Raw genomic sequence first — 12001 nt, 5'->3', positions numbered from 1 at the left:
GCAATGCCAACACAGCCCATTCAAAGCTCACCTTGATGCTGCAAATTGACTCTGTTATTCAGTCCTCTGTCTTTACACTACATTGTATTTGTTCTGTTCATTCAAAGGGCATACTATTGAGAAAGGAGGAGACACTGTTCTTATCCTGCTGCTAGCTGCTGAACTGTTTTCATTGCTACATCTACTAACTATTAGATGTTCATGCCCTTTGGGAACCTAATAGTTGCTAATCCCTGTCGCAGCCCCTAGAGAGGCAAAACGTGGCCACGTCGGGTTGCATTTTAATGTGGCCCTAATCAATTAGCTCATAGCAATGTAGGTGCACTAACTGATTAGCGTGGAACACACTCACTCTCAACCCCCAGACATGCCCACAGCATGTACACATGATAAAATTACTGTGAGACGCCTGATTGTGCCCCATGGCAAAACCATTTTTGCTGTGGTAAGCACATGTCAGTACTTAAAGCAGCTTAGTAAAAGGACCCCTTTAAGTGATAGCAAGAAATGACTTCAATAAAAATGAATGACCTGTTTTGTTTTTTTTAAAACAAGACTATGTATGTATTGCTGATTCTGTTTTTTTACATTTTTTTTTCTAGGAACATGGAAATATTGTGATGTTATATTGCCTGGGAGTGAAAAGGGGAACTACCTGACCATCTGTTAGGATTTTGTTGCTCAAAAGTTGAATTATAGACTGAACTAGTTCCATCTATTTCCTTGGGGGTTTTTTTGGGTTTTTTTTTACTGGACACCCATAGAAACAAAACCAGAATCATGATCTACTCATACTGGCTGCCAGTTTTGCTAGAACTGGTTTGGCATTGGTCTTTCCTCCTCAGCATGGAGAGCCGAAAGCAACACAGTACGAACCAACAACTTCTGAGCCCTCAGAGAGTGAAGCGAAGCTGGGTTTGGAATCAATTTTTTGTCTTGGAGGAACAAACGTTGACAAAGCCTTTGTCAGTTGGACAGGTAAATTGCCATTTTGTTTTGTTTTTTTTCAACAGATTAAGAGTAGTGGTCTCAAAATTCAGTAATAGCCAAGTTATGGGTAAACGTTTCTGATTAGAAATGCAAATGTCAAATTGAAGAGTTCATAGTAATTAATTCTGGGCTTGAGTTTAAAAAAAAAAGGAAAAGAACTAAAATGGAATGAAACATCACTTATCAACATCTGGCTGCTCTACTGGTGCTATTTTTGACACTGCAGTAAATCAGCACTACCAAGCCTAGTGATGTTTACAAATAGCACTTAGCATGATTTTCTCTCACCCTTAAATAGCAGCTGATTCACCCCTCATTAATTTTTAATGAAGCAGATTACTACCAAATCCCCCTCTTTTTTTTTTTTTTTGCATTAAAATTCTGCAAGAACCAGCATACTTCATTAGATCTGTGTCATTTTATTACAAGGGGCAATTAGCTTTCCCTGCCTTTGAGAAGCAAAATCATGGATTTTAAGATAATTTTCTTAATGAGACTCAACATCCCCCTGTATGTTGTGGGTTATTTTTTTCATGGTGGTAATTGTTATCAGTAGATCTTGTGCCCTTACTTGCTCTGCCCTTTTTTGCATGAACAAACTAAAATAAGCACAAACTCTAATTGACTAGCACTAAAATTTAATTGGACTCAGGGGGTGAACTGTTCAAAATTCATTAATTGCATTTTCATGATCCTCACTAAAGATCCAGTTGCATCATTCTTGACTTTAAAAAGTTGCTCAAATGTAAGTATTTCTGGGCTCATATCCAGCTTAATAACAATAGTTTCACAAATGCTATGTATGTATTTTGCTTACAGCTATGCTAAAGAGAGTACTGGAACCAATACCAGTTTCTAATAAAAGTCCAAAAATCAAATGCAGATGGATGTGTAATAGTGGATTCACTTGACTTCATTTAGCATTAGCAATTGCTTCTGATATACATATTTGCAAACTGGCTGACTGCAAAGTAAGACATAGGAACAACAGGAAAAAAAATGCACTAAGGGCCCCCAGAGCTGGGATAGCAAATATGAGAACCGGTACAAGCCGTGTTTTGGCATCTACGCCTGTGTCAGGGGTCATGAAGCTCACTAGGTGAAAAGATATCTGAACAACAGGTCCAGAAAATCACTGCATGAAATTAAAAAAAAAGGAAATTAGCATGACTGCATCAAGATACTGGCCCTTGGTTACATTGTTGCAGTGGCGTTCCTAGGGGGGCTGACTCCCGGGGCGGATCGCTGATGCGCCCCGCCCCCCGGGTGCAGCGTGCCCCCCCCCAGCGAAAGGACACCCCCCAGCGAAGGAACCCCCAGCGAAGGAACCCCCTGGTGCACGTCACTGGGGGGGGGGGGGTGCCTAGCGCTTGTCTGCTTTGTTCGTTTCCATGCTCCCTCTGTTCCGTGGCAGAGGGAGCACAGAATGAACGTAGCGGACAGACACACGACACCCCCCCAGCGGCGTGCACCCGGGGCGGACCGCCCCACCCCCCCCCTTTGGTACGCCACTGCATTTCTGCTGAGGCTAACTAGCAAACCATGCCAAAAACAGAGGAAGTTCCCGTGCATGGTATATATAAAAGTAAGACATGCCTATCTTAAAGAGAGGAGACAATCTAAAACTAGTGCACTTTTGCAAGATAACAAATTCTTGTACAACTTATTGTCACTAGAGTGTTTGCAGAGATGGGGATAGGCTTGGGGTTTATCTATTGCAGTGTCACCACTGTAAGCTTTCATTTTCACAAAAGCACATCTGTGACACTTCCAATGCCTCAATAAATTCTTATATGGCAGTCTGACCCCTAGTTGTAAATAAGTACATAAGTATTGTCATACTGGGACAAACCAAAGGTTCATCAAACCCGTCATCCTGTTTCCAACAGTGGCCAATCCAGGTTACAAGTACCTGGCAAGATCCCAAAACAGTACAATACATTGTATGCTGCTTATTGTAGAAATAAGCAATGGATTTTCCCCAAGTCCATTTCAATAATGGCTTATGGACTTTTCTTTTAGGAAGCTATCCAAACCTTTTTTAAACCTCGCTAAGCTACCTGATATTACCACATTCTCTTGCAATGAATTCCAAAACTTTATTACAAGTTGAATGAAGAAATATTTTCTCTGATTCGTTTTAAATTTACTACTTTGCAGCTTCATTGCGTGCCCCCTAGTCCTTTCATTTTTAGAAAGAGTAAACAAGTTTTTCACATCTACCTGTTCCACTCCACTCAGTATTTCATATATCTCTATAATACCTCTATAATATCTCCCTTCAGCTGTCTTTTTTCTGAGCTGAAGAGCCCTAGCCTTTTTAGCCTTTCCTCATGGGAAGTTGTCCCATCCTCTTTATCATTTTCATCGCCCTTCTCTGTATCTTTTCTATTTCCACTATATCTTTTTTGAGATGCAGTGACCAGAATTGAACACAATATTCGAGGTGTGGTCACACTATGGAGTGATATAAGACATTATAATGTCCTCATTTTTGTTTTCCATTCCTTTCCTAATAATACCTAACATTCTATTTGTTTTCTTAGCCGCCGCCGCACATTGAGCAGAGGGTTTCAACATATTATCAACAATGAGACCTAGATCCCTTTCCTGGTCGGTCACTTCTAATGTGGAACCTTACATTGTATAGCTGTAGTTCAGGTTCCTCTTTCCCACATGCTTCACTTTGCATTTGCAGTCTCCCAGTCTCGTAAGATCATCTTGTAATTTTTCACAATTGTCTTGCGAATTAACAACTTTGAATAACTTTGTGCCATCAGCAAATTTAATTACCTCACTAGTTAATACCATCCATTTATAAATATGTTAAAAAGCAGCAGTCCCTGGAGAACCCCACTATTTACCCTTCTCCATTGAGATTACTGACCATTTAACCCTACTCTCTGTTTTCTATCTTTTAACCAGTATTTAATCCACAATAGAACACTACATCCTATCCCATGACTCTCATGAGGTACTTTGTCAGCTGCCTTTTGAAAATCCAGATACACAATATTGACCAGCTTACCTTTATCCACATGTTTGTTCACTCCTTCAAGGAAATGTAATAGATTGGTGAGGCAAGATTTCCCTTCATTAAATCCATGTTGGCTTTGTTTCATTAATCCATGCTTTTGAATATGTTCTGTAATTTTGTTCTATATAATAGTCTCATTTTGCCCAGCACCAACATCAGGTTCACCGAGCTGTAATTTTCCGGATCACCTCTGGAACATTTTTTTAAAAATCGGCGTTACATTGGCCACCCTCCAATGTTCCGGTACCATGCTTGATTTTAAAGATAAATTATGTTTTACTACTACTACTTATCACTGCAAGTTCATTTTTCAATTCTATCAGTACTTTGGAATGAATACCATCTGGTCTAGGCAATTCGTTATTCTTCAATTTGTCATATTGCACTATTACATCCTGCAGGTTTATCGAGATTTCACTCAGTTTTTCCAACTCGTCAGCTTTGAATACCATTTCTGGCACTGTTACTTCTCCCAAATCTTCCTTGGTGAAGACCAAAGCAAAGAATTAATTTAATCTCTCTGCAATGGCTTTGTCTTTCCTGATTGCCCCTTTTACCCCTCGGTCATCTAGCGGTCCAACTGATTCTTTTGCCAGCTTCCTGCTGCTCTTGTAACTAGCAGATCACAGGAGTGACCAGACAAATTGCATATTTTGTGCAAGTGTACTCAGTACATAGCAGTGAAGGGTAGGGAGGGTTATGGGTGGGGAGGAAAAGTTAAATTGTTGATGATATGATTGTTCTTATGTTCATGTTTGGACGATTTGGCTCTGCAACATGCAATTTGTAGAGCTTGTTGCTTATTCACTTTCAATTTCATCAATAAAAAATGTTGAAACATAATATGCCTAAAAATAATTTTACGATTTGTTTTTGCTTCCAACGCAATCTTTTTTCCAAAGTCCCTTTGCCTTCCTTATCAGCGCTTTGCATTTGACTTGCCATTCCTTATGCTGTTTCTTATTATTTTCAGTCAGATCCATTTTCTGAAGGATTTTCTTTTAGCTCTAATAGCTTCCTTCACCTCACTTTTAAACCATGCCAGCTGTCATTTGGTCCTCTTTCCTCCTTTTTAAATACACGTCATATATTAGCCCTGGGCTTACAGGATGGTATTTTTGAACAGCATCCACGCCTGATGTAAAATATTGACCTTCGTAACTGCTCCTCTAAGATTATTTTTCACCATTCTTCTCATTTTATCATAGTCTCCTTTTTGAAATTTAAATTCTAACATATTGTATTTCCTGTGTGTACTTACTCAAAAGCTGATATCAAATCTGATCATATTATAATCACTGTTATGAAGCGGCCCCAGCACCATTACCTCCTGCACCAGTTCATTCGCTTAACTAAGGACTAGGTGTAGAATGTTTCCTTCTCTTATTGGCTCTTGTACCAGCTGATCCATGAAGTAGTCCCTGATTATGTCAAGGAATTTTACCTCCGTAGCATGTCTTGATGTTACATTTACCCATTGGAGCCGACTCTGTGGGTGCTATGGGTGCTTGAGCACCCCCAATATTGAGAAAATTCCTTGTATGTGTCCAGGGAGGAGTCATTTCCATTGGGCTTAGCACCCCCAATAATTTTGAAAAGTTGGCTCCTATGCATTTACCCAGTCAATATCAGGATTATTGAAGTCATCCACTATTATTGTGTTGCACAGTTTGTTAACCTCCCTAATTTCTTATAACATTTCTACATCTCTCTGTTCATCCCGGCCAGGCAAACGGTAGTACATTCCTATCACTATCCTTTTTCCCTTTACACATGGAATTCCAATCCATACAGATTCCAAGATGTGTTTTGTTTCCTGCAGAGTTTACAATCTATTTGATTCAAGGAAAGCTTTAACATACAATGCTACCCCTCCACCAATTCGATCCACCCTGTCACTATGATATAATTTGTACCCTGGTATCAGTGGCGTAGCCAGGGGGGGGTGCCAGGGGAGCAGCTGCTCCACCAAACGGAGTTCTGCCAGCTCCGGCGCCTATATTTTCTCAATGTGTTGCATTGAAAATGTGCACCAGTGCCGGCGGAAGTCCGCTCTCACGCCACTCTCGCTCCCCCCACACCGTCAACCTGGCTCCGCTTCTGCCTGGTATGACAGTGTCCAACTGGTTGTCCTCGTTCCACTAGGTCTCAGAGATGCCTATTATATCTAATTTTTCATTTAGTGCAATATATTCTAACTCTCCCATCTTATTTATCAGGCTTCTGTCATTTGCATATAGACATTTCAAACTGTTGTTCCTATTTATATCTTGCTCAGCACTTGACAGTGTTAAGTTGCAATCTTTTGTCTGATTTTTATTTAAAGACACCTGGAGGGGCATAATCGAACGAAAACGTCTATCTCCATGGGCGTTTATCTCCGAGAACGGGTCCGTGAAGGGGCGGACCGAACCGTATTTTCGAAAAAAATAGACGTCCATGTTTTATTCGACAATTTGTGAGCTGGGCGTTTTTGCTTTTCAGCGATAATGGAAAATGAAAGCGCCCAGCTCAAAAACGAATAAATCCAAGGCATTTGTTTGTGGGAGGGGCCAGGATTTGTAATGCACTGGTCCCCCTCACATGCCAGGACACCAACCGGGCACCCTAGGGGGCACTTTTAAAAAAACAAAAAAAAAAGGTAAAAGAGCTCCCAGATGCATAGCACCCTTCCCTTGTGTGTTGAGCCCCCCAAATCCCCCTCAAAACCCACTGTCCACAAGTCTACACCATTATTATAGTCCTAAGGGATGAAGGGGGGCACCTACATATGGGTACAGTGGGTTTGGGGGGGTTGGACGACTAAGCATTAAGCAGCACAATTGTAACAGGTAGGGGGGATGGGCCTGGGTCCACCTGCCTGAAGTCCACTGCACCCCCTAACAACTGCTCCAGGGACCTGCATACTGCTGCCAGGGAGGTGGGTATGACATTTGAGGGTGAAAATAAAAAGTTGTGAAACATCATTTTTTTGTGGTGGGAGGGGGTTAGTGACCACTGGGGGAGTCAGGGGAGGTCATCCCCGATTCCCTCTGGTGGTAATCTGGTCATTTAGGTCACTTTTTGGGGCCTTATTTGTGAAAAAACAGGGTCCAGGAAAAGTGCCCTAAATTCTAGCTACAAACGCATACTTGTTTTCCATTATCGGCGAAAGGCGCCCATCTCTGTTCGGGTGATAACCATGCCCCAGTCCCGCCTTCACCAAGCCTCCGACACGCCCCCGTCAACTTTGTACGCTTCCTCGATGGAGTGCAGTTGAAAACGTCCAAGTTCGGCTTTCAATTATACCGTGTTATTCGTTTTTAGTACATAAGTACATAAGTACATAAGTAGTGCCATACTGGGAAAGACCAAAGGTCCATCTAGCCCAGCATCCTGTCACCGACAGTGGCCAATCCAGGTCAAGGGCACCTCGCACGCTCCCCAAACGTAAAAACATTCCAGACAAGTTATACCTAAAAATGCGGAATTTTTCCAAGTCCATTTAATAGCGGTCTATGGACTTGTCCTTTAGGAATCTATCTAACCCCTTTTTAAACTCCGTCAAGCTAACCGCCCGTACCACGTTCTCTGAGATAAACGTCAATCTCCCAATTTAGGTCGGAACTTGGGCGTTTTTCTCATTCGATTATAAGCAGGCTGGTCTAAAATGGTCTCTATTGCAACCTCACTATCTGGATACCCTATCTTCCCTGTTTTGGTGATATCTTTGAGAGATACCTTGAGCCGAACCATGTGTTTTTGAACAACTGCCATACTATGAGACTATCACTAGGGGTCACAGTGACCATTTTGAACCATAATCAGCAAAGATAGGCATGGCTCTCCTAAATTCCTACTGCATTGGTAAGCTACAAGAGGAAAATCTGAGAAAATGTGATGGTTAGATACTACTGGACAAAACTTCAATATTTTAACAACTCTAGAGGCACCAATCATATAAGGTAAGATGCAAGCCAAACAATCACACTGCTCTTCATATGATACTATAAAAGCCAATCTCTGTGTACATGTTTAGCATGTTTATCAGACTGCTTCAATACCAGAATTCTATCTGAGAATTTTCCAGTTAATTGCCCAGCTTGCACAATACCAGAAATGGGATGGTTAAATGATTTTCAGTCCCAACTAAAATAAACAAAATGCTCAGCAACACAATGTTCATAGCAGCAAGGACACAGACTGTTTTCAGTGAAAATGCTTTAACCTTCCTATTTCTGATATTGTACCCCTGAAGCATCCCATGAGTGAGCAAAACGTGGACCACATCGGGTGATTGTGTTAAGAAAGAGATTTTGTTTTGGAGCAGTACGTCTGGAATCTGTTTTCTTTTGCATCACTTCTGGTACAGATCTGAAGAGCCTCTCCATTGCATAGTTACCAGTCTCGAAACTGAAGCATTAAAAATTCTTTGTAGTCTGTTTTCGCTCTCTACACATTCCTTGGTATTATCCTAAAAATGAATATTTACTGTTTATCTCTACAGCTGAGGTCTGATTCAGACAAACAGGATGGGTCTTACCAATACAGACTGTCAGGTGAAGGAGCTGGAAACATTTTTACAATTGATGAAAATACGGGTACAATTTATGTTGTGAAGAAACTTGATCGAGAAAAGAAATCATCCTATACTCTGAGAGCTCAGGCAATAAACAAGTATACCGGACTTCCCGTGGAGCCTGAATCAGAATTCATCATCAAAGTACAGGATATTAATGACAATAGACCACAGTTCCTTAATGAACCTTATGTAGCCAGCATACCTGAGATGTCTCCAGAAGGTATGTGAAAATATTTGCCATTATAGATACTGTATATGTTGTCATGTGAGTGCTGAAGAGCAAGACATTGGGGTTCTTGTTCCCCTTGGATAACCAGTTAATTTCTTTCCAGAGCTTAGTCCACCTTTTGGATTTTGCTTTCAGAGCATTATGTTTGAGTACTGAATAACTTTCACATTTCTATTCCACAACATTAAATTTAATCAAACTCAAAATAAACATAAATAATATGCAGCCTTCAATTTCAGGGCAACGCTTGGATATCTTTCTTTTGTCACATTATCAGGCATTGGACAACTTCTCAAACCAGACTGGCTTGGCGCTTGAGGCATTTATATACATTCCCAAGAATTCCCATAGTAAACCCCTCAATTAAACAAATCTTTAAACACTATCACCATTCTAGTGGGAAAACAAATTTCCTTCCACTCGGGGATTTGCTGTTGTTCAAGATTGAAGGTAGCAAACATAAGCTTTCAGTTAAAATATAGCATAAGTCTTACAAAACTACAACAGTTTCCCCAGACCCCTTGCACACAGCTGAGTCAATTATCTCTGGCTGTGAGGTCCATAACCTCTAACTATGGCTGCAAGGAAAACCTGGCAATTATTACAGTTTGCTTTCTTCAGAATCTCTGATTTCAGATCTTCAGTTTAAAGAGCAACTTCATCATGATAGCCTCCTAGTATCCAGGCTAAACAAACACCAGGTACCTTTTCCTTTGTCCAATCCACACATGACAACAAAAATCCCGCTCCTGTGCCTGGCGCCTGAACCCTGTGTAGTGTCAGGATTGTAACTTTTAGCATTTTTTCCACAAGGTCTGTCAGAATTTTTGGAGGACAACAGTGGGATGGAAGGGGTGGGGGAAGGGGAGGCCAGTTTTAGGTTACAACCCTGTTGGAGGTGGACAAGCCCATCAAACAGGGTCAATTTATTTCTTACCTCATTCTGTTCAGAAGTGGAGGAATGCTCAATTGTTTGCTCTGACATGTTCGTCATCATGTTTTATGGTGACAGTATATCACTATTTTAACTTTGGTGGAGTGGGAGGGGATGCTGGCTGTGTGGAAGGAGCTAGACTCCCTGCTGGTCCAGAAAGTGAAGTACAGTATTTTGCTTTACAAGTACAAGTTGTACAAATGAGTTAATCGTACTAGAAAGACTGTTGGCTAATTTGGTCTGCCCAAATAGAGTGTGAAAATATATTACCAAACTTAAAGTTGGCTGCACGGTTCTGACGTGGATTTTTACCAGCAGCTTTACACTTGGGAAGCCCCCAACTCATCAGATAGGTAGGAGTTCTTTGAGGAGCAGGCTCTCATGCAGCTTTCCTTGGCAGAGAGGGCCCAGAAAGAGGGCCCACCTTGACCGTCCCATTACGGTCATGGAAATCAGGTAAGTCATTGGCAATCTGAAGATGGCTAAGTCCCAGGGCCCACATGGGTTTGGTTGGGGTATTATATGATGATGGTGGAATTGTTGGTGGACCCTCTGCGAGCATTGTTTCAAGAGTTTGTTGATTGGGGTTCTTTAGGCCTGCATCAGAATCATACCCATATGGTCTTGCTTCCTAAGCTGGGCAGGGACCATTAGCAGGTAAGGTTGTACCATCCCATTGCTCTTATTATTCAAGATCTTAAGATGTTGGCATATGTGTTGGCATCCAGGCTGAATGAGACCCTTCACCACCTGATCCATGAGGATTACACTGGGTTTGTTCTGGTCCATTATGCCTTCACTAATGTTCTTCATGCCCTGTTGGCGCTGCTGAGTATGACTGGTGAGGGGGTTGGGGAGCTGTAATCAGCCTGGAAGCTGAAAACACCTTTGATCAGATTTCCTGGGACTTTATGTACTGGGTGCTGGACCGGTATAGGATTGGGGAAATTTTTTGCAGTGGATTCAGGTGCTATGTACCACCCTGGAGGCACGTTTATTGGTAAATGAAGCCCTTATAGAACCATTCTCATGTGTCAGGGCACCCAACAGGGTTGCCCTTTGTCCCCCTTCTGTTCATCTTGACCATAGAACTTCTGTCAATTAAATTACGAGCATATGTTTCCCTTTCTGGCATCCAACTTGGAGATGCAGTACAAGAAATGCATCTTCTTGCTGATGATATGTTTCTTTCTTTGGGTGACCCAGTTCAGGACCTGCAGTGAGTAATGTGCACTATAGATTGTTTTGATAGTTTATCTGGCTTGAAAATCAACTATGATGAAACTAAAATTTTGTGCAAGCTGTTATTTGACAGAAGATGATTGCTGTTTGCCGACTATGCTCCAGTCGACCCCAGGGGTTATTAAATATCTAGGGATTTTTCTCTGTGCTGATACAAAGTCACTTTATTCAAGATGGTGACCTTGCCCAAACTTCTTGGCTTACTTATAAGGAAGAAGGTTGGTTTAAAAATATTTTACGTCAGTTCTTGTGGCATAGTAAGACAGCAAGGATCAGCCTTTTTAAACATGCACTTCCTCGGGATAAGGGGGTTTTGGGTAACCCTGATAGTCACTTGTATAATCTGGCTGTACTCATGTGGTGGGTTCATTTTGGCCATCAGAAATTGTTCCCCTCTAATATACACAGTATTTTAACCGATGGGTGCGATCCATTGACTCTTCTTTACGGGAGGGGTTGGTACTCCCTGATGTTTCTTTTGTTATTGCTTCTCTCCATAAGGAGTAACCTAATGGTTAGTGAAGTGGGCTTTGATCCCGTCAACCTGTGTTCAATACCCACTGCTAGCTGCTTGTGACCTTGGGCAAGCCACTTAGTCCTCCATTGCACCAGGTACAAAAAACTTAGATAGTGAGCCCCCTAGGGACAGAGAAAGTACCTGTATATAATATGTACAATGCTGCATAGTCTAGTAGTGCTATAGAAATGATTAGTAGTAAGGCATGGCTTTGGTGGTTGCACTTTCTGTAGTGCTCTCCTAAACTATCCCCTTTTTTGGCCCTTTCTGGGAACCCTGGCTTTGAGCCGGGCCTTGGTCAGGTGGTTTTCAAAGTTGGAAATCATGGGGGGGGTATGTCCACTTGGGAGACATTCTTAGGTTGGAGTCAGAGACCTCACCCTCTTTTGCTCAATTGGACAATAAAAGGAACCTCCCTAAAACCCATTTTTTCTTATATTTGTAAGTATGTCATTATTTTCATACTCTGAGGAGTAAGCAGGAAAGGGTGG

The 12001-nt window shown here is 41.6% G+C and overlaps 1 protein-coding gene across 1 annotated transcript; it reads left to right on the top strand.

Annotated features, from left to right (window-relative positions):
- Window positions 1–770: 770 nt before the first annotated feature.
- Window positions 771–10974, top strand: LOC115457278 (cadherin-20-like). The gene is made up of 4 exons (XM_030186734.1): window positions 771–978; window positions 8514–8808; window positions 10446–10592; window positions 10841–10974. The coding sequence occupies exons 1-4, from the start codon at window positions 781–783 to the stop codon at window positions 10972–10974; spliced, it is 774 nt and encodes a 257-aa protein (XP_030042594.1). The 5' UTR covers window positions 771–780.
- The last annotated feature ends 1027 nt before the right edge of the window (window positions 10975–12001 follow it).

The sequence above is a fragment of the Microcaecilia unicolor genome, chromosome 1 (genome assembly GCF_901765095.1).
Source record: "Microcaecilia unicolor chromosome 1, aMicUni1.1, whole genome shotgun sequence".
Taxonomy (NCBI): Eukaryota; Metazoa; Chordata; class Amphibia; order Gymnophiona; family Siphonopidae; genus Microcaecilia; species Microcaecilia unicolor.
Note: the sequence above shows the minus strand (reverse complement) of the source record. Positions and strands in the feature narration are given on the sequence as shown.

What these genes read in the sequence shown, in the direction of transcription:
- LOC115457278 (XM_030186734.1), top strand. Translation starts at nt 781, where the DNA reads ATGATCTACTCATACTGGCTGCCAGTTTTGCTAGAACTGGTTTGGCAT. An exon ending in AGCCTTTGTCAGTTGGACAG is followed by an intron (nt 979 to 8,513) that starts GTAAATTGCCAT and finishes TTATCTCTACAG; the next exon opens with CTGAGGTCTGATTCAGACAA. An exon ending in GGCGCTGCTGAGTATGACTG is followed by an intron (nt 10,593 to 10,840) that starts GTGAGGGGGTTG and finishes TCTTGACCATAG; the next exon opens with AACTTCTGTCAATTAAATTA.